This window comes from Sturnira hondurensis, unplaced genomic scaffold (assembly GCF_014824575.4).
Source record: "Sturnira hondurensis isolate 20B ecotype Veracruz unplaced genomic scaffold, ASM1482457v3 Scaffold0004322, whole genome shotgun sequence".
In the NCBI taxonomy this organism is placed as follows: Eukaryota; Metazoa; Chordata; class Mammalia; order Chiroptera; family Phyllostomidae; genus Sturnira; species Sturnira hondurensis.
In genome coordinates, this window is record NW_028076953.1 from 3,724,127 (window position 1) to 3,746,253 (window position 22,127).

At 36.2% G+C, this 22,127-nt stretch overlaps 1 protein-coding gene across 3 annotated transcripts in view; it reads left to right on the forward strand.

Annotated features, from left to right (window-relative positions):
* CCDC18 (coiled-coil domain containing 18) overlaps nucleotides 1-22,127 on the forward strand; it is a 109,479-nt gene that overhangs the window by 41,150 nt on the left and 46,202 nt on the right. For all 3 annotated transcript variants that reach the window (XM_037045507.1, XM_037045508.1, XM_037045509.1), the window contains 5 exons: nucleotides 1,697-1,813; nucleotides 10,285-10,452; nucleotides 13,139-13,281; nucleotides 20,279-20,442; nucleotides 20,664-20,877. In XM_037045507.1, coding sequence (XP_036901402.1) covers nucleotides 1,697-1,813; nucleotides 10,285-10,452; nucleotides 13,139-13,281; nucleotides 20,279-20,442; nucleotides 20,664-20,877 — 806 coding nt within the window. The remainder of the gene's footprint in view (nucleotides 1-1,696; nucleotides 1,814-10,284; nucleotides 10,453-13,138; nucleotides 13,282-20,278; nucleotides 20,443-20,663; nucleotides 20,878-22,127) is intronic.

Consider the following 22,127-nt stretch of genomic DNA (forward strand, 5'->3'; position numbering starts at 1 on the left):
CCCACTTGTGTTTGCACCCACCTAATCCCACCCCTGCTTACACACTCCCTTTTTTCCAGACCACGTGAGAAAAGGTTGCAGATGTCATAACACTTTACACCTTTAATACTTAAAGCTATATCTCCTATGAACAGAAACTTTATCTTACATGACCACACGACCTATACTTACCAGAGAAAGTAAACACTAATTCAGTAACATCATTCAATACACAGTCCGTGCTGAAATTTTTGCAATTATTAATTTTAAAAAATTTTTAAAATATATTTTATTATGTTATTACAGTTGTCTCATTTCCCTTCTTTATTCCCCTCTACCCTGTGCAACCCTCCCACCCTCATTCCCCCCTTTTAGTTTATGTCTGTGGATCATATATATAAATTCTTTGGCTTCTGCATTTCCTATACTATTCTTAACCTCCTCCTGTCTATCTTCTACCTACCATTTATGCTACTTATTCTCTGTACCTTTTTCCCATCTCTCCTCACCCACTTCCCCAGCTGAACCCTCCATGTGATCTCTATTTCTGTGATTCTGTTCCTATTCTAGTTTGCTTTGTTTTTACTTTAGGTGTGGTTGTTAATAACTGTGAGTTTGATGTCATTTACTGTTCATATTTTTTATCTTTTTCTGTTTCTTAGATAAGTCCCTTTAACATTTCCTATAATAAAGGCTTGGTAATGATGAACTCCTTTAACTTAATCTTATCTGGGAAGCACTTTATCTGCCTTTCCATTCTAAATGAAAGCTTTGCTGGATAGAGCAATCTTGAATGTAGGTTATTGCTTTTCATGACTTAGAATACTTCTTTCCAGCCCCTTCTTGCCTGCAAAGGTTTCTTTTGTGAAATCAGCTGATAGTCTTATGGGAACTCCTTTGTAGGTAACTCTCCTTTTCTCTTGCCATTTTTAAGATTCTTTCCTTATCTTTAACCATGGTTAATGTAATTATGATTTGCTTTGTTGTGTGTTTCATTGGGTCGAACTTCTTTGGGACTCTTTGGAGCTTCCTGGACTTATATGTCCATTTCCTTTGCCAGATTGGGGAAGTTTTCCTTCATTTTTTAAAAAGATTTTATTTATCTTTAGAGGGGAAGGGAAGGAGAGAAGAAGAAATATCAATGTATGGTTGCCTCTCGTGAGTCCCCTGCTGGGAACTGGCCTGCAACCTAGGCATGTGCCCTGACTGGGAATTGAACCGCAGTCGTGTGGTTCGCAGGCCCACACTCAATCCACTGAGCTACACCAGCCAGGGCTCTGTTTACAGATTCTTGGTAGTTGGTCCATCTGTCTTGCCCAACTTACTACCCAAATACGCATCTCCAACAAATTCATACTCTGGATACACAGAGCTCCTGACAGCTTCTCACAATTCCCTTTTATAGTAACCCAACTCTGAACATACTTCCTCATCCTGGAATGCCCTTTTTCACTTGTTCAAGTTCTGTTTGTTTTTCAAGACTGCAGTCTCTGGTTTGCTAGTTTCCAATGAAAAATTGGTTTTTAAGTAAATCTCTTGAGTAAGAGAAATTACTTATATCGCTTTAAAGTAAATCTGTAATAGCATTTTATATCCTATGTTTATATAGTCACTGTTTGAAGCAGTGAGTTAACATTAGGACACAAATCTGTAAAATATTGAGCATATAATAAACACTGTTTAGTTGATTTTTCTTTTTTGCATTTTTCTTGCTTAGGTGAGACAGTTAGATTCAGCATTGGAAATTTGTAAGGAAGAACTTGCCTTGCATTTGAATCAATTGGAAGGAAATAAGGAAAAGTTTGAAAAACAGCTAAAGAAGAAATCTGAAGAGGTAAATGAATGTTTTCTTTATATATGGAATATTTTTCAAGTGTTTTTTTGAGACACTTTATTTTCAAGGTGCTTTACAAGTACATTTTTATGTAGCTCATATAACAAATCTTTTCAATAAAGTGGAGATTTTAATTTTATATTCTTTTAAAAATAAACATTGTTGTCCTGACTGGTGTGGCTCAGTGGATTGAGCACCAACATGTGAACCAAAGGGTTGCCCATTCCATGCTGGGGTTGCATGCCAGGTCCCCAGTAGGGGGCGCTCAAGAGGCAACCATAAATTGATGTTTCTCTCCCTCTTATTCTCCCTCCCTTTCCCTCTGTAAAAATAAATAAATAAAATCTTAAAAAATATGTTATTTCAGTGCAGCACAAAATATGACACCTTAAAATTCTGGTGCTTTTACATGTTTTTACGGAATCAGAAAATTAAATTATTAGTATCGCAAAGTAAGTCTAATATAGATGATTAATACTTAGAACATTGAGACTTAGAAGTATAAAATTCTTAAAATATTTTCCATTTGCTTTTGTTTCTAGTTGTCTGAAGGATTGAGAATTAGAAGTTTATTGAGATGAGTTTTTCAGATGTTAGAAGATTTTTCTTGAGTTATCTGTGTCTATTATTGAGTTGTTTATTTGTATCTTCATTGTTTATCACTTAGCTTTCAACATAATAGGTACTCAGTAAATGTTTGCTCAGAATAATCTTTAAGGAGTTCCTGTATTTCTTTATTAGAATTTATAATATAGGATGGGCAAAAGTAGGTTTGCAGTTGTGACTATGTGAAACACAGTTTATTCTTGTATTATTATTTATTATTATGTTATTTTCCATGCAAACAACTTTGAACTTACTTTTTGCCAACCCCTGTATTATGTATTTAAGCCTTAAAATTATGTTTAGGAATAGCCTCCCATAAGTCTTTGTTAAGTTGACTTGAATATAGCAGAAAAGTCCAACCAGAAAAGCAGAAGCTCTTCTATATCTTTAAAATGGAGGGATTTTTTTTACAGAGAAGTAGGTACACAGGTGATGGAAGAGGAGAAAAGCCAACTGAAGCATGCTAAGGTGACTCAGGGTATCGTAGCAGGGATCCCCATAATATCCTTAGGGACAGATGAACATCAAGGAGAGGTGGTGTGATCATAGTTGGGTAGCAGGTCTGCTTGGTGGAGCTAGGGTCACAGAGAAAGAGTCTGTCTTGTAGAAACTGCTCTGTAGAGGAGATCTCTACTACTGGCCCCTCCCAGTGGCCAGATCTATGTTATCCAGAGGGCAGTTTCCTGCAATACCCAGAGCAGAGCAGGGGCATATCAGGGTAGCTCTAAGACCAGCACTCAAGATTTAGATGCACCATGTAATTATATAACTTAAGATGTAAAAAAAAAAAGAAGAAGGAACTGTCATATTTTATATGGTCCTGTCTTCTTTCTTCTACTTCCCTTCATAAAGGTTTTTATGGCTTTGACAGATGGGTATATGTATTTCTCCACTCTAATATATGGAAACATATGTATTTTTCCACTCAAAACCTACACTGTGGATACCTTGAATTTTTAAAACATGAATGTCTTTTTTTTTTGCCACAGTCTCCTTTAAGATACTATTTAGGCATTTGCTCTGGAGCCCTCAGTTAATACTGCACTCTAAATGGACCTAGGAGAGATGGAATCTGGAGATAGACAGTTTGTAATAAGATCATTCTTACAAACAGCATCAAGAGACTAGGTAGATTATTGACATTTACCCAAAATTAACTCACAGGTTTTTTTTTTCAAAATAGCTAAAAATATAAACTGAGGTTCAAACTGAATTAGAAGTCCTGGCCAGGTAGCTCAGTTGGTTAGAGTATTGTCCCAGTATGCCAAGATTTGGGGTTCAATCTTCAGTCAGGGCACATATAAGAAGCAACTAATAAATACATAAATAAGTAGAACAACAAATCAGCCTCTCTCTCTCTTCCTCCCTCCATCCTTCCCTCTCCCTCACTCACTTCCCTTCTCTCTAAAGTCATCAATAATTAAAAAAAAATTTAGCCCTGACCAGTGTGGCTCAGTTGGTTGGTCATCATCCCACAAAGTGAGAGTTCTCCTGTTTTATTCCTGGTCAAGGCACATTCCTGGGTTGTGGGTTTGGTGCCTGGTCAGGGTGCATAAGGCAGGCAACTGATCGATGTTTTCTCTCTCACATCGACATTTCTCTACTTCTTTTTATCCCTTATTTTTTCTAAAATAAGTAAAAAATTTAAAAATTTGCTAACTGAATTAGAAATCAGAAGTGGTAGTAAGGTATGTACAACCTTACTAGAGAATACATAAGAAAGATTTGCAAGTTCTTTTATTTCTCTCTTTTTTAAAATTTATTTATTTATCTTTAGAGGGGAAGGAAAGGAGAAAGGGAGAGAAATATCAATGTATGGTTGCCTCTCGTGCATCCCTTGCTGGGAACCGGCCTGCAACCCAGGCATGTGCCCTGGCTGGGAATCGAACCACAACCCTCTGGTACGCAGGCCCGTGCTCAATCCACTGAGCTACACCAGCCAGGGCACAAGTTCTTTAATTTCTACCGAATTATTGGGTTAAGTACACATGCATTGGCTTACTTAAAAGACCATCTTTGCCCTGGCTGGTGTAGCTCAGTGGATTGAGCTCGGGCCTGTAAACCAAAGGATCTCAGTTTGATTCCCCGTCGGGGCACATGCCTGGGTTGCAGGCCGGTTCCCAGCAAGGGATTCATGAGAGGCAACCATACATTGATATTTCTCTCCCTCTCTCTTTCCCTTCCCCTCTAAAGATAAATGAATAAAATCTTTAAAAAAAAGACCATCTTTTATTTTTTTGTGTATATCGATATGAAACATGGAGACAAATCCGATTACTGTTTACTTTTTTTAGGCACTGACTTACACATTTACTTAGTTTTGACTTATTTGTCTTCAGAGCAAATTATATTGTCTTACAGTGTAAACTAAGGATGGTTAATATAATTAATATTACAGCAAAGTTGTGAGGTTTTCATCATATATAGCTAGGTTCTAGTAAATTTGATTTACTTCTTAGTACATCTATTCTGTTAATAATAGAGGATATTATAAAGATGTTTTAATCTTTTAAATAAGTGGATGTTTCCAAATCACATACTAGCTGAATAATTAAGTGGCCCCAAAACTACCAATATTGGTAGAAAGTTAGCCAGTTATACAAACCACCTATTATTTACCCATGACAAAAAGCTAATAAGTATTCCTCTGAGGGCATTACTCAGCAAATATTCTTTTCCATGTGTTGAAAATAAATAAATTTATGATTAAAATAAATAATTCAAGACCCCCCCCTTGGGGCCCTTGGGGGTTCTGAATTATTTTGAAAATATTTTAATTCCATATTAAAATGCCTTAAAAGTGATAAAAGTATGTGTTTATGCAAAATTACATTGTCAACATGATAGAAGAAAATAAACACAAAATTGATGTAAATAAGCCTAAACATTTTCTGCATAAAGCATTTATTTATTAAAATCAATCATTTTAGTAATAAATATTTTTATTCAAATAGATGGACTTAAATTTTGAGAAGTTGGCATCATATTGTAACCTTTTTGGATTATATTTATATTTTCTAGTTTATATTAATATATAAAAATAAAACATTTGTATTGTGGTTTTTTTAATGATTTTATTTACTTATTTTTAGAGAGAGGGGAAGAGAGGGAGAAATAGAGAGAGAGAAACATCCATGTGAGAGAGATACATTAATCAGTTGCCTCCCACATACCCCCAACTGGGGACTTGGCCTGCAACCCATTTGCCCTGAGTGGGAATCAAATTGGCAGCCTTTCAGTTTACAGGCCCATACTCAATCCACTGAGTAACACTAACCAGGGCTTATTATATTTTACTTAAGTAATAATTATGAGAGCGTTTCTCTGGATTATACATTAATACTAGATAAACAATTGTAGATTTTATAATGTAAAGTTTTGACTTTAATTATAGAATAATGACTCCTTTAGGAAAACCTATTCTCTGAATGTAAAAACTTATAAAATATAACCTAAAAAATATTTGTCATATAGTATTGACTTTTAGAGTAAAAGTTAAATGGAAGTTAAATGTTAGTACAATGCAATGCTAATATAAATTTATAAATACAGGTTAATTTTTTGAATTATATTTGTGATACAACCAACATATTAAATACTTCAAAAGTTTTAATGTAAGTTATTTTGCCAGTGGCTTGATTACTAAAATAAATTTTTTCTTGTTATTATTGGCTTTCTTAGTGTTTTGGTAAGGCCTTATTTTTTTTTCTGCTGCTTTGTCTGTTTTCATGTTTTATTTATTTATTTTTTTGAATAGGAAAATAAGTATAAAACAATGTACCAGTGGAAAAAAATAGTATTTAAATTTATCTTGAAGGCAAATCAATTCTATGTAAAATAAACTGCCAAAGTGTGATTTGCAGTTTTCTCAGGAGATAGCAAAGGGAAAACAAAGAAAGTAGGCGATACTGATACATATTTGTGGTAAATTATTTTCCTACAGACAAAATTAAGTAAAAAAGATTAGCCTAAGAAAGGACTATAGTAATAGGATTAGAAATTGATTAGTTGCATGTGATATCTCAAGTTCTTCACGTTTACAACATCATTGTATAATGAAGAAGTTTGAAATAATAAGAGGTTATATTTTAGTTATGAGTGTTCAGCTGTTGGACAATTAGAAAAAAGAACCAAGTCAGTATTCTCTTCCACTATTTCTTCCAAGTTTGAAATTCCTTTTTTTTTTCCTGGAATGATAATTATTGGAAAGATTCTTTGCTTTAAAGGAATGGCTTCTTTATTTTCCTTCATTTTAAAATACTCAACTACAGAAGCAACAGTAAGAATTCTTTTTTATTTTTTTATTTTTATTTTTTAATATATTTTATTGATTATACCATTACAGTTGTTCTATTCCCCCCTCTTCATTCCCCTCCACCCGCACACTCCCTCCCCCACCATTCTCCCCCCCCTTAGTTTATAACTACATGTCTCAAGTTCTTTAGATTCTATATTTCCCCTACTATTCTTGCCCTCCCCCCATCTATTTTCTACCTACTGTCTATGCTATTTTCTGTACCTTCTCCCCCCTTCTCCTCCTCCCACTCCCCTGTTGCTAACCCTCCATGTGTTACTTCATTTCTCTGGTTCCTCTCCTGATCTAGCTGTCCTCTTAGTTTGCTTTTGTTTTAGGTGTGGTTGTTAATAACTGTGTGTTTGCTGTCCTTTCACTGTTAATATTTCTCATCTTCTTTTCCTTATATAAGTCCCTTTAGCATTTCATATAATAAGGGCTTGGTGATGATGAACTCCTTGAACTTGATCTTATCTGAGAAGCACTTTATCTGTCCTTCCATTCTAAATGAAAGCTTTGCTGGATAAAGCAATCTTGGCTGTAGGTCTTTGGATTTCATGACTTGGAATACTTCTTTCCAGCCCCTTCTTGCCTGGAAGGTCTCTTTTGAGAAATCCGCTGACAGTCTGATGGGAACTCCTTTGTAGGTGACTGTCCCCTTTCCTCTTGCTGCTTCTAGGATTCTCTCCTTCATTTTAATCTTGGCTAATGTAATGATGATGTGCCTTGGTGTGTTCCTTCTTGGGTCCAACTTCTTTGGCACTCTCTGAGCTTCCTGGATTTCCTGGAAGTCTAGGGAAGTTCTCCTTTATTATTTGTTCAAATAAGTTTTCCACTCGTGGCTGTTTCTTTCTCCCTTCTGGTACCCCTATAATCCGGATGTTGGAACGTTTGAAGATGTCCTGGAGGTTCCTAAGCCTCTCCTCATTTTTCTGAATTCTCATTTCTTCATTCCTTTCTGGTTGGATGTTTCGTTCTTCCTTCTGGTCCACTCCATTGATTTGAGTCCCAGTTTCCTGTCTATCACTATTGGTTTCCTGTGCATCTCCCTTCATTTCAATTAGTTTAGCCTTCATATGTTCCTCTAATTTGTGACTATAATTAACCAGTTCTGTGAGCATCCTGATGACCAGTGTTTTGAACTGTGCACCTGAGAGGCTGGCAATCTCTTGGTTGCTTAGAGTTATGGTCTCTGGGGCTTTGAGTTCTTCTTGAGCCATCTTTTGGCCTGTTTGTGCCTGTTACGTATCAGGATCGGAGCCCTAGGTGTTCACCAGAGCAGGGCAACTCAGTCTCTGGGTTGTGACACTGTATGTGGGGGTGGTGTCAAAGAGGAGCAATGCCAGTCCGTCTGCCGCCTCCTGCGGCCGCCGCCACCACAGGTGCCACAGCTGCCACCTCCACCGGGTGCGAGTGCTTCGTCTCCCCGCGAGCGAATGTGCCACCGCCGTCAGCCCTCCACCACTGGGTTCACCACTGGGTTCACCACTGGGGCCTGCGCGGTCCGTCTCACTCTGAGTGAATGTGCGACCTCGGTCAGTCTGCCCCACACCCCAACTGGGTCTGGGCTGCCTTCGCGCCTAGGTCGGGGGATCTTTCCTGCCTGACCCTGCTCCGCCGCTGGCTCCGCCCCTCTTATCGTCATGGTTGAACAGTTCGTTGTTGTCGGACTTCCGTATAGTTCAATTTTCTGTTCTTTGGCTATGTCTTTGTTCTCTAAATCTTTGTTGTATTCAAACTTGGTTGTGGGAGAAGGCACAGTGTTTCCACCTATGCCTCCATCTTGGCGGAAGTCTGAAGAATTCTTTTTAAAAAAAAAAATTTTTATTAGCATTTATTTTTTGCTGAATTTACTGCCAGGCCCTAAGTTTTTTTTTTTTCTGTAGCTTATAATGGGATATGTTTTGTTCTCTGCAGCCTCGTCTTCTGGTTTAGGAACACTGTGCTCTTTTTTCAGTAAGGATCATGCTAGTGTGGCAGGGAAGAGCTCAGGTATGGGTTAACCCTCCCCTGAGTTCTGTAAGTTCTTCATTTTGGGAGTTTTGTACACCTCTATGTGCTTAATGCCCAGGGAATCTACAGTTAAACCCTTAAGCTCAGCATTACTGTTTGCATGTTTGAGCATGTGCTGCAAAAATTCAGCCCTGTTTCTGGGCTACCGATCCTGTGTCCAGCCCCACTGTTTGACCTGAGCACACCTACCAACTCCACCGTGGTAACAACAGAATGGCACACATTGCTTCTGCAAAGTGACATCCTTCTGATGCTCAGTGACTTTTTGGGTATGCGTACCCTTGATAGCTGGGCAGTTTCACGAGTGTTCTTAAAGTGAACATGAAGATTTGATCCTCTTGATTTGTGTGATTTTGTGGAAGGGGTTTGCATCAAGTGAATAGAGGAGGATTTTCAGAGGTCGTCTCCCTCAGGCCGCTTATGGGGGAAGAGCAATAACAAATCTTTTAAAGATTTACCTACAGTCCACTCTGTAATACTTAAGTTTTCACCTTTCTATTTGCCTATGTGTTTTCATAATTACATTAGTGAAATGTAATTGCTTTTTTCACTTAATTTTATTTTGTAAAATTTTATACTTCTGTCTTTTAAATTGGTGGCATCACTTTAAATCAGATGATATGCCATCATTTATTTAACCTCCTTTGGGGAGCAGGTGAATAATATTATAAAATGTACATTAAATTATACTGCATTAAATATACAATTTTAACAATAATCTCTTTGGGCAGATTTTTAGAATTTGGATTTCTAGGACAAAGGGCATTTTTTTCCTCTTAACAGATGCTTTTAGATAACCTCAAAGGTATCTTTTAAAGCAGTTTTGCGAGAACCCAGTATTGAAGTTTTAAATATTTGGAATGAATGAGTCTGATTTCTTATTTTGATTGTCATTCGTTCAGGTGTTTTTTGATCATTAATATTCAAAAGTGCAGTGCTAGTATATCATTTTACAAACAATGGCAATAATAGCAACAGTGATGTAATAAATAGCACATAACATGCAATGCTTTCATGGCTGTAATTTATTATCAAGAAGGGAGAAAGATACGTCTATGGGAGTATAGAGAAATCCATGGCTTCCTGTATTCTCTGTCTTCTTTTGGGAGGGGTCACATAGAACATGCTTCCTTCTACAGCAGTAAAATACAGTAATGTCTGCAGTATTCCTGCCCAGGGAAGCCTGCTTATGACCCAAAAGATCAAGATATTTTAGGGGGGTTAGTTACATAGGAACAGCCATAAGTATTAAAATTCAAGACTCACAGAAGGAAACTACGATTCAATGCCCTCTCCAGGCAAAACAATCTCATTTCTTAGGGAATGTCAAAATCCACATTCCCAGACACCAGCCAAGAGCCAACTCTATAAGCATTCCCTTCTAACATATCTCCTCAGAAAAACGGGCCCTGCCCTTCCACATGATAACCTATAGCCATAAATGCAATTGTTGCACATGACAAGTGGGATCATTATCTAATAAGGCAGACAGCTTGGACATTGTGTTGCTTTTTATTTGAAACATGGTATTATAATGAGAAATGTATGTATTTGTTAGGTTTATTGTTTACAGAAAGAGCTAAAGATGAGAAATCACAGTGTTCAAGAGACTTCTGAGCAAAATGTTATTCTACAGCATACTCTTCAGCAGCAGCAACAAATGTTACAACAAGAGACCATAAGAAATGGAGAGCTAGAAGACATTCAAACTAAGCTTGAAAAACAGGTATATATTATTGCTCAGAATTATTTTACTTGTTTGAAATGGAAATTTTTACAATCAGTAATACATTTTTGTTATATAAATTGCTTTTGACCTCAGAGAGTTTATGTTATAAGAAATATTCTATATTAACATTGTTAAATGGATAAAGTTCTACTCCTGTGTAATGTGACCATGTAATCCCATAAGCCCATTTTGTCATTCCATACAACTTGGTTATAATTTAGACTTCTTTTTCTATCTCTCCTTTCTTCTTGGGCCTGAATATAATATGGATATGAATCATCATATCTTCCAATTTCTTCTTTTTGGATCAGGACATGTGTGATAATCCCTAAAGAAATTCCAAAGCAATGCCCTAAAAGAAAAATCCCCAGGGAACTAATTATTTCTAATAAGTTATTATTCCAAAGAAAGAGTCCTAGGAAATTTATACTAGTATCTAATCTTTGCTTTGTCATTTATTACCAAATGAATTCTTCAGGCAGATATTTCATACCTTTTGTTCTTTCTCTTGTTTCAAACTTTACAAAAACATACACATTAGAAAATGATGGTTCTGTGTAATCTCACTACTTATGTATTCTGAATTCATCCTCAGCCTCTCCAGTGGAGCTAAAGAATCTCCTGTCAGTAAATTCAAACTTATCAGGCAGGTATTATGTATTTTCTGTTTTAGAGACCTCACTCATATAACTCTCTGTCCCTTTTGTTAAAGTCTAGACCTATTGCTTGATATGCCTGAAGTACATACAGCCTTATCCTGAAGCATTTCTTCATCTCATCTGTATGAGAGTCCCAGTTCCTAGATTTCTTGCCATTGACTCTGGGTGTTGCAGGATTGACTATGATTCTTGTTCCCACTAAAGTTGTTTTTGTTTCTCTAACGGTCTTATGTTTCTTGTTCTGTTGTTTTTCCTCCGAAGTCTGCCAGTTCATTTGTATTTTTCATTTGGTAATTTTATTCTTCATAATCTTTATTTTAAGAGATTTTTTGTGTTCTCTTTAATTTCTTTGAGGGTCGAACGGAGTTTATATCTAAAAATATCTTCAGTATTTGGAGTGAATTTGTTAGCAAATACTTTTCTAGCTTTCATTTCTGTTCCATTATTGCATAGGTTCTATGCCATATTCTTTCAGATTATTTTTCATTATTAGATTCTTCCTGCTTATAAATGTGCTATTTAATTAAGCAGAGAGTAGGTAGATTTTTCATGGGATCCTTCCCTTTTTACCCAGGTAATAGTTTAATTTTATTCTTGGAACTTGAGTGAGGGGGTTGGTATTAATGATTCATAACCTGTATTTAGTTCTTCAGTGACAGGTTGTAGAAGAGCAGGGAGGATACTAAAGTTATTAGCCAGATATAACTTTGAGATCCCAGTCATGTGAATGTTCATTGAAAACATGGAGTGGCTGAGGTTAACTAGGGAGAGGATGTATAATGGGGGATGAGAAGATGGACTCAGACAGATCTCGGAGGGACGTGGTACGTGGAAGCCAAAGTAATTATTTCATGAAGTAAGGCATGATAGGTGGTGTCATGGGCTGCTGCAGTCAATTTCACATGTCAAGTAAATTGAGTGTTGAGAAACATCCATTGGAATTAGCAACATGGAGGTGATTGATGACATTGCACAGTTTCTGTAGATTGCTATAGGTTGAGGAATGAATGAGAAATGCAACAGGCATAGAAAACTGAGAAGCTGAACTACAGAGAGGAGGAAAGAAAGAGTAGTAGTTGAAGGGAGTTAGAGGTATGAAGGAAAGTTTTTTACTATGGGAAGGTTTTGAACATGTATACATGCTGATATAAAGAAACCAGAAGAAAGATAGATTGAAGGTATAGCAGAGAGTAGAGATCGTCAATAGTATGAGGTTCCTGAGGAAGTGGATAGGAAGTGAATCCAGAATACCTATGCAGTATTGACTTGTGTAGGAGGAAGAATATCTCATTTACTGTCGCAAAACAGAAAGAAGAATGAATAGGAGCAGATGAAAGTTATGTTGGGAGCAAAAGCAAGTTATAATGCTTGAGGGTAGACAGGAATCTAGGAATCCTTCACTGAATGAGCCAATTTGTGAAGGAGAAGAACATGGTTTGACAAGAGAAGAAAAAACATTTCAAATGGGGATAATAAAAAGGGTAATATTTACTATTGTTTTGTTCAAGTCTTATTTTAATGTTATGATATGGCCATTTCTATATATATGTATATGAATGACATATCTTTATTATTAAAAACTGGTTTGCTTTTTTATGTTTCAAAACATAGTAAGTTCTCATTTAACATTGTTGATAAGTTCTGTGACTTTAATGAAATGACAAGTAAGAAAACCAATTTTGTCTACGGCCATACCACCCTGAATGTGCCTGATCTCGTCTGATCTCGGAAGCTAAGCAGAGTCGGGCCTGGTTAGTACTTGGATGGGAAAAAAACAATTTTATTATAGGCTAGCTGTTATAAACAAGAGATAGGTTCCTGCATAACTCATCAATGTTATGATAAAACATTGGATGAAATAACATTATTCAAAGACCTGCTGTAATTCCTTGTCTATTTGATTTTTTAAAATACATCTTAAAATGATGTTAGGCAACAAACTTATATACCAGTAAATATTTTTTTTCTGAAGAATATTGAACCATGACTGAATTTTAAATACTTACTGAAAACTGCTTTACAAGGTATCAAAACTGGAACAAGAGCTTCAAAAACAAAAGGAAAATTCAGCTGAAAAGTTGAGAAAAATGGAGGAGAAATGTGATGCAGCCACGCATGAAGCGGATTTGAAAAAGCAGAAAGTTATTGAGCTTACTGGCACTGCCAGGTAAAATGAATATGGTAGTTTTTATTTGGCTTCCTCTTTCAACATTAATAGTATCTTAGTTTCAATATCAGATAATGTTCAGTGAAGTTTTTGCTTGAGGGATTAATTTCTCTACAGTCTGTGTTCCTATAGCAATTTGTTTCTGCCTCCCACACAACCCTCCTACTGGGTTCCTTAAGACCAAGATAACATCTGGTTTATTTTAAGGGTCCTTCCACAATTAGCATAATTCCTTATACCTCATAGGCTCTCAACAACTGTTGTAGTGAATTAAATTGTGGGAAACATTAAAAGTTGCAAGCAAAGACATACTCATACAGGAATGTGGTCAAATTGTTTATGGGAAGGAGTAACTTAACAGAATAAAGCAGTGGTTCTCCACCTTGACTGAACATTAAAATCATCTGAGGAGGTATAAAAAATACTGATGCCTAGGTCTCACCTCTAAAGATTCTGATTTAATTTGGCTGGGCTGGGTCTAGGCATCAGTTAATCAAGAGAGGCCCCTATGAGCTGAAAACTATACCCAGCCTTCCCAGACCTCTTCTACTTTGTCAGCAGAAGTTGACATAATTAATAATATGCTTATAATTAGACTGTCATTCTGCTGATAGGAGGCAAGAGCTAACTTACACACTTGAACTAAAACCATATGTTGCCATGCTTCTTCTCCCCTACTGACAAGAGTAAAGATAAAGTCTTTGTGCCTTAAGTGCAACTTGCTTCCCTATATGTCCTCAACTTTCTCAACAGGGTCAAAAGGGTGTCCTGTGTTTAAAACTAAGACCACAGTTCTTTAGACTATCTTTCTCCTATCAACAGATGCCTATCAACTAGTACAGCCTCACCACCAATGTGTACCTTAATTCCTCAAAGATTAGTCACATCATAACTTTACCCTTGCTTATGCAAAACACCACTAGAAGCTGTAGATTTTCAGGTCATTCTCATCTCCGATACTAAGCTCTCCATGTATTCTCTTTCCTTCTCCCACCTCATTCCATCTTCTGAAAGACTTCCGCTATGTCCACTGGAATTCACAATCCATCCTGAGAGACATCCCCTATACTCTCTACTTCTTTTCTCTTGCTGTAATAGAAATCTGACCTGCCCCTGAGGACATTACTTCTTTCCCTGCAGCCCTCTAAAGTAGAAACTTTGCCTCATAGTTCTTGTACCACAGAGTTAAGATGTGGAATAGTGTATTATACTCCATGAACCTCACGTCATCAGATCATATTATCCCTCACTGTTGCTGACACCTACAGGCCACCCGACTTAGTGTTGCTCTGTCTAAAACCACTGATGTAATTAATTGTTCTTGGAGATTTCAATATACTGCATATCTATTTAGCTGATCCTTTGACATTCTAGTGTTTTTTTAAAGTTCTCCTTTAATGATCTTGATCTTTATCATACCTCAGCCACTCACTCACATGATTTGCTTTTGATCTTGTCATTTATATTTCAGCATAATCTGAATACTATGCATCTACCCCCTATTATTTTCATTCCCTTTTAATACCCCAGTTTCAATCATTTTTGATCTTACCAGGACCTCTAATCTGTAATTCCGCCACTGTCTCATTCTCTTAATGTCCTCTCTTCTCTCTTTACTTAGCTTAAATTCTTTAGTCACTAAAATCACTGATTTGTATATATCCACAGTTCCTTTACTTTGCACATAACCTCAGTTCTCTCTTACTTTGTGGTACATAGCCTAAAAATCAACTCAGACTACCCTGTGGATGTTTGCATCTTTACAGAGACTGGAGAAAAATCTAACCATGCTAACCAATCTTGCTTTAACATAATAACTTCAAATTTTAATTGTTCCCTTAATGCTACCTGGCAGTACTCTTACACACCTTTGTCTTTTTTTTTCAAAATTCCAACAACACCTCTCCAGTATTGCTTTCTGTTTTACTGAGAAAATTAAAGTAATGGTTTCTTTCTTTTCTCACCTTTACAATTTGACTTCAAGACAAAAACTCTTCATGATTATAGCTATAGTCACATTTAGTAGTACAAGTAAGTCCTAAATACTAACAGGAACATAGTTAAAGTTTATAGAACATACCCTAGTTCCAAGAAATCTCTTCCTGAAGCAGTGTTTTCTCTGTTTCTCTGTTTTCTCTCTTCTCACTATCACTTTTGGAACTACAGTTTATAAAATTGTTTTCCTCTGCCAAAAGGTATTAGAGTTAAAATATATCTCTTATATATCTCCTCTGATCTGTTTTAGCATTAAAATATCTTCAGATAGAAAGAAAGGAAACTAATTTATTGAACACATCCTGTATGGCAGACTGTGTGTGAAGTAAACACATTAACTCAATCTTCAAAACAGCCCTAAGATTCACCCTCTCTCCTTCCTCCCTCACCCCCAAGCTAGAAAGTGAAAGGTTTAGCCAAAGAACGAATATTCACAACCCAAGGACACAGACAACTGTGTGGGGAATGCCTGAGGGAGGGGGCAGGGCCGGGTGTAGTGGGTGCAAAGGAGGAAAAAGCAGGGACAACAGTAATAGCATGAACAATAAAATATAATTAAAAAAGTACAACTGCTTCTCATTATGTAATGAATATTTATGACTTCAGAGGTAATAAAACCTATTATTTTAAAATATTGAAAAAATCCCTATGAGTTTTTATCATCTTAGTTTTTAGAATAAGGAAGCTGAAACTCAAAGAAGTTAAGGTATGAGATGCACAATTGTTACACCACTACTAAAATGTTCTCTTGGTATTTTATGTAAATGCCACTGCATAGGAATGATCCTAACCTTGTTTTTTTAGTGTTGAGGTGCATATGGCACTTGTTAGATTTCTCAAACTGCCTCTATAGCCACTTGAAAATCGGTTTTTTTTTTTGCATCTGAAGAAGCCATTTGTTCAGCAGCTATGTTCTAAAAGTTTAGTGGTATTTTTGCAAAATCCTTCCTTTGGAATCTCAGGCTTGACTGTCCACAATAACTCTGCAACTGTAAGATTATTTCTGGAAAAAAACTGTGGGTTTCAAGTCTTGTAAAATTTTGAAAGTTATGGAGAAATTTTTAGTATTGGATTATCTATATAATAGTTAAAATCTTAAACCCTTAAATATTTGTTATATTATAGTAATGCCTCGTTTGTGTAGCATCAGGAAATAATGCATGTTTGCTTATAAATAAATAAGAGTGGAGTTTATTTTTACCAAGTAGGAAAACTTTAAAACAAAACAAAAAGTTTTTTGATAGAAGTTTTCAAAAATGTATATGTTCTTGTTATTTTTATCTTTTTTGGGTGCATTGGGGTTAAAATTACATATATCAGTTATTATACCATAGTAACCAGATGAAACCTTTAGGAGTATCGAGCTCTGTTTATTTTTTACTTACTAGCTGTGATTTTTGAGTATTTTTAAAAAATAATTTTCTCCAACTTTTTAACTGATGAGCTGTGACCTTTTGGTATTGTAAGCCAACCTCTTTGAGTTATTCTTTTAAAATTATGTTTTCTATCTACTCTAACATAAGAAAAAAATTAGTCAAGTTAAAAATCATTTACCTAGGGTTTTAGACATGTGAAAGGGTCATTAGCACTTGTCTAATCTAACAGTTCTTAGCCTTGTTGGACCATGGACATATTTGAGGATGTGGATCATTTCCTGTATGCATACATAACATATGCATTCATAATTTTGCAAATTGTGTCAAGGGGGTTTTAGTTTTCCTGAAGTTCACTTACAGACATTGAAAAAACCATATTGAAAAATACAAATTTGTCTAAGTTGCATTTATTAGAAAATAAATGCTTCCACTTGCAACCTCAGTTTATAAAATGTCAAAGTCCAAAAGAACTACAACAATAACAAAAATGCTGATGCAAAGGAACATCAGCTCTACCCACTATTGTGGATGACATTAACAATTGTTTAATTAGTGAATATCACTTTGGAATTACCAACAGATGGGCTTAAAACTTCCTCTCACCATGTTGATTAGCAATAAGTAGTGGAACTTCCATAGTAGAATGAGCCCAGGGCAGCCTGAAAGTTAATAAATTTTCACTATTAATAAATATTTGTATTATCCTAGACCATTGATTTCAACCAATGTTCTCTGGCAAGATTTTTAATATATGTAATATCTGACTAGTTAGGGGCACTGATCTCTTTTCCCTTAGACTGTCGAATAAAAAAATGATAGCAGCCAATGTAGTAATACCCGTTCAGTGTGAATGAATCAAAATTTTACCTATTTTTTGTCAGAGCTGGCAAAAAATATATTTTAGGGGATGCCACAGAATTTTAGCAATTAGTAAATTAGGAATTTTATCTAATTACTCAGTAATTAGGGAAAGAAGGTTGAAAATTGCTGTCTTAGACAATGTGTTTAATCTTCTGGTTTCATTATCTATTAAGCAAGGAAGTTGTATTAGTCTAAGAATTTCTATTCCCTTTTAAAGCTAAAACTGTAACATTTTTAAGAAATCTCTGAGGAGGTACTTCTGGCCAAGATGGAGGCATAGGTAGAAACACTTTTCTTCCTTGCACAACCAAAAGAACAACCACCAATTTAAAAACCAAAACAACCAGAATTGCCAGAAAATTGAACTGTATGAAAGTCTAACAACCAAAGAATTAAGGAAGAAACATTCGTCCAAACTGGTAGGAGGGGTGGAGATGGGCAGCCAGGGTGGAGAGGACATGAGGCAAGGCGGTGGCTGGAAGACCAGCAGTCCCACATCTGCTTGTGAATATACCAGGTGGAACAACTGGGGAGCAAGACTGACAGTGCAAGCCTGATTCCAGCACAGGGAAATAAAGCCTCAAAAACTTTGACTGTAAAAACATGTGGGAGATGCAGTGGCAGGAGAAACTGCCAGTCTCACAGGAGAGTCTATTGGAGGAGCCCATGGGATCCTAGAATGTACAAAATAGAAATTTGATCCAGGAATCAGAACCTGAAAGGGCATAATGCACTTGTAGAAAACAAGGGAAGTGACTGAGAGTGGAATGAGAGCCAAGCAGCATTATTCCCTCTCTGTTTCCTTCCCCACATACAGCACCACAACACAGTGAAATGGGTTGCCCGGCCATGGCAAATAACTAAGGCTCCTCCATTTATGACATAACAGATGCCTGAGACAAAGAAATATGGCCCAAATGAAAGAACAGATCAAAACTCAAGAAAAAGAACTAAGTGACAAGGAGATAGGCAACCTATCAGGTGCAGAGTTCAAAACACTGGTGATCAGGATGCTCACAGAAATGATTAAGTATGGCCGCAAAGTGGAACAAAAATGCACAGGGAACCAACAGTGACAGGAAGGAAACCAACACTCAAACCAATGATTTGGACCAGAAGGAAGAAATAAACATTCAACCAGGACAGAATGAAGAAACAGTAATTCAGAAAAAGAATAAGAGGCTTAGGAACCTCTGGGGCAAATTTAAACATTTCAACATCTGAATCATAGGGATTCTGGAAGGAAAAGAAGAGCAAGAAATTGAAAACTTATTTGAAAAAATAAAGGAGAACTACCCTAATCTGGTAAGGAAATAGACTTCCAGGAAGGTCAGAGAGTCCCAAAGAAGTTGGACCCAAGGAGGAACACATCAAGACACATCATAATTAAGGTAACACAAGATTAAAGATGAGGAGGCAATCTTGAAAGCAACAAGAGAAAAGGAGACAGTTAACCTACAAAGGAGTTCCCATAAGACTTTCAGCTGATTTCTCAAAAGAAACCAAGAGTTTTCTTTTTTGAGTTTCTTGTTTGAGTTTCTTGGTTGCCTTAGAGGCAGGAAGGGGCTGGAAAGTATTCAAAGTCATGGAAGACAAGGACCTGCATCCAAGATTATTCTGTCCAGTAAAACTGTAATTTAGAATGGAAGAACAGATAAAGTACTTACCAAGCCCTCATTATATGAAATGTTAAAGGGACTTACCTAAGAAGAAGAAGGTCAAAACTATGAACATTAAAATGACAACAAACTCATATGTATCAATACCTGAACCTAAGAAATAACAACAAAAACAAACTAAGCAAAGAACCTGAACAGAAACAGAGATCATATGGAGGGTTATCAGCAGGAAGGAGGAAGGGGGACAATGGGAGAAAAGGTACAGGGAAAAAGAAGCATAATTGGTAAGTACAAAATAAACAGTGGGAGGTTAAGTATAGTATAGGAAATGTAGAAGCCAAAGAACTTGTATGTATGACCCATGGACATGAACTAAAGGGAGTGGATGCTAGGGAGAAGGGATGCAGAGTGGAGGGGAATAAAGGGGAGAAAAACATGGTACAGCTGTAACAGCACAATCAATAAAATATACTTTAAAAAAGGAAATGTTTGAGTAAAATGACTGATTTTGCTCTCTGATGAGTAGTATTGTCTGAGTGACGAATATTTTGATTGTTGGCTTCTTTACTTTCTGTGTTGCAGATAGTAGAATTTACAGATGAACGAGACACCTCTCCATGGATATTCTCAATCCCTGTAAAGCTTTATAAAAGTTCATTATAGTTAGATTGAAAAGAATGCTAGCCCTGACTGGTGTGGTTCAGTTGTTTAGAGCACTTTCATAATCCACAGGATTGCGGTTCCATTCCTGGTCAGTGCACATGCTTGGGTTATGATTTGGTCCACACTCAGGCTGTGTGCATGGGATAGGCAACAGATTGATGTTTTTTCCCCCTATCTCTCTCCCTCACTTCTCTCTCAAATAAACAGGCATGTCCTCAGTGAGGATTAAAAAAGGAAAAACAGAATGCTAACCTTGCTAAATATTGCCAGGTAGTACAGTTGTATTTAGTGGTATGTAACTGGTACAGAATTACAATCTTTAAGTCAAACATTTAATAATATAATAAGTGATTTGAGATTCTGACTAGATATTTTGCTGATATTTGTCCTTATATAACTGGAAGTCTTTGTTTAGTCAGAGACAAATCAGTTGGTTTTTAAGTTTCTAAATTATCATTTGTTTTATTTTTTCTTTTTAATTAGGCAAGTAAAACTTGAGATGGATCAGTACAAAGAAGAGCTGTCTAAAATGGAAAAAGACCTAATGCACCTAAAACGCGATGGAGAAAATAAAGCAATGCATATCTCTCAGTTAGACATGATCCTAGAACAGACAAGGACAGAACTAGAGAAGAAAACAAATGCTGGTAAGCAACAGGTTCGCTGAGCCTTACTGCCTTCATATTTGTATTTAGAGAAGTAGACTAAAGTAAGAATTTGGGACAGGGGAGTTGAAAGGGACAATGAATAGTCAATATCTTGCCTCTGATAGATGAATAAAATTGGAATTCGTAATTATAATTATTTACAAATTCTTATTAATAAATGGTTTATATATAGTTCCAAAATTATTCTCTTGTCTTAACAGTTAAGGAGTTAGAAAAGTTACAGCACCACACAGAAACTGAACTAACAGAAACCTTGCAGAAACGGGAGGTGCTAGAGGCTGAACTACAAAATGCTCATGGAGAATTAAAAAGTACTTTAAGGCAACTCCAGGAATTGAGAGATGTGCTACAGAAGGCTCAGTTATCGTTAGAGGAAAAATATACCACGATAAAGGATCTCACAGCTGAACTTAGGTGAGTTAAGTACAAAGAAATGATATCACAATTACAAGTATTTTACTGCATTATTCTGAATTTTGGGGTCATACAATAACGTTTGTTGTTAAATTCTATATGTCTAAACTTCTCAGTTGGTTCACTATGGCTCTTGCTGGTCAAGGTGAACCTATCCCACGCTCCACCTAATAAATGCAGTAACGGCTGTTAGCTAATATTTTATCTTTAGCCTTTGGACCATTTTATGCTGGCCCACTCCTATATTACATAGTGGTAAAAAAATGATTGGGCCAGCATACATCAGTGTTTAACAGCAAAGTAATATTAATAATAATAGTATTGTTCTTTGTATTAAGCCATTATTTGTGCCAGTACTACTCCAGGACTTCATATATGATCTTACTCATTTCTTTACAACAAACCTTTTGGGTACATATATCACCTTTTTAACCTTGAGAAAATGGAGGCTTTACAAAATTAAGTAAAATACCCAAAGAAAATAGTATGTTCAGAGAAGAGAATTAAACACAAGTCTGTCCAACTCTAAAGTTCTTAGGTTAGCAGCTAAGTTCACCACATCTATGGTAAGTGGAGATGGAGACCAGACCAGATTCAAAGGGTGGGAAATAGATTCTGAAAAGAAAAACAGAATTCCAATCCAGGATGTGAAATGTTGAATGAAAGAATAGGGTAGAGAGCAGTAAGATGACCCCAAAACTTAAATGTGTCTCATGATTTGTTGTAGGGCCTCTTTCTCTTATCCACCCACAAAATTGTTTTTAGTAAATTTCATGTAACTTTAAATAGTATGTGTCGGACTCTCAAACCCCTATCTCCAGTAATAACCTATTCCCCAAACTCTAGACTCAAATATCTAATGTCTTGTTATCTCCACTTTGATATTTTTAAGAAGCTTCTTAAGCTTGGCAAAAACAGAACTCATGTTTTTCCCTGCCCTTTCTCTCTCACTATTATATAATAGCTTTAACCAGAAATCTATGATTATTTTATTGCTTGCCCTCCTTTTTTATAAAATTTAATCTTTTAGTCGTGTCAATTCCATTTCCAAAATATATTCTGAAATCCATTGATTTCTTGGCCTCTTTTCTATTACCACCTCAGCAGAAGTCATTGTCATCTCATACCTGGTCTGTTTCTGTGACTTCCCAACTGGTTTCCCAGTTTAAATTCTTGACCCTCCCACAATCCATTCTCCTCAGGATGGATTTAAGTTTATGGTTTAAAACATCAATCAGATCATATTACTC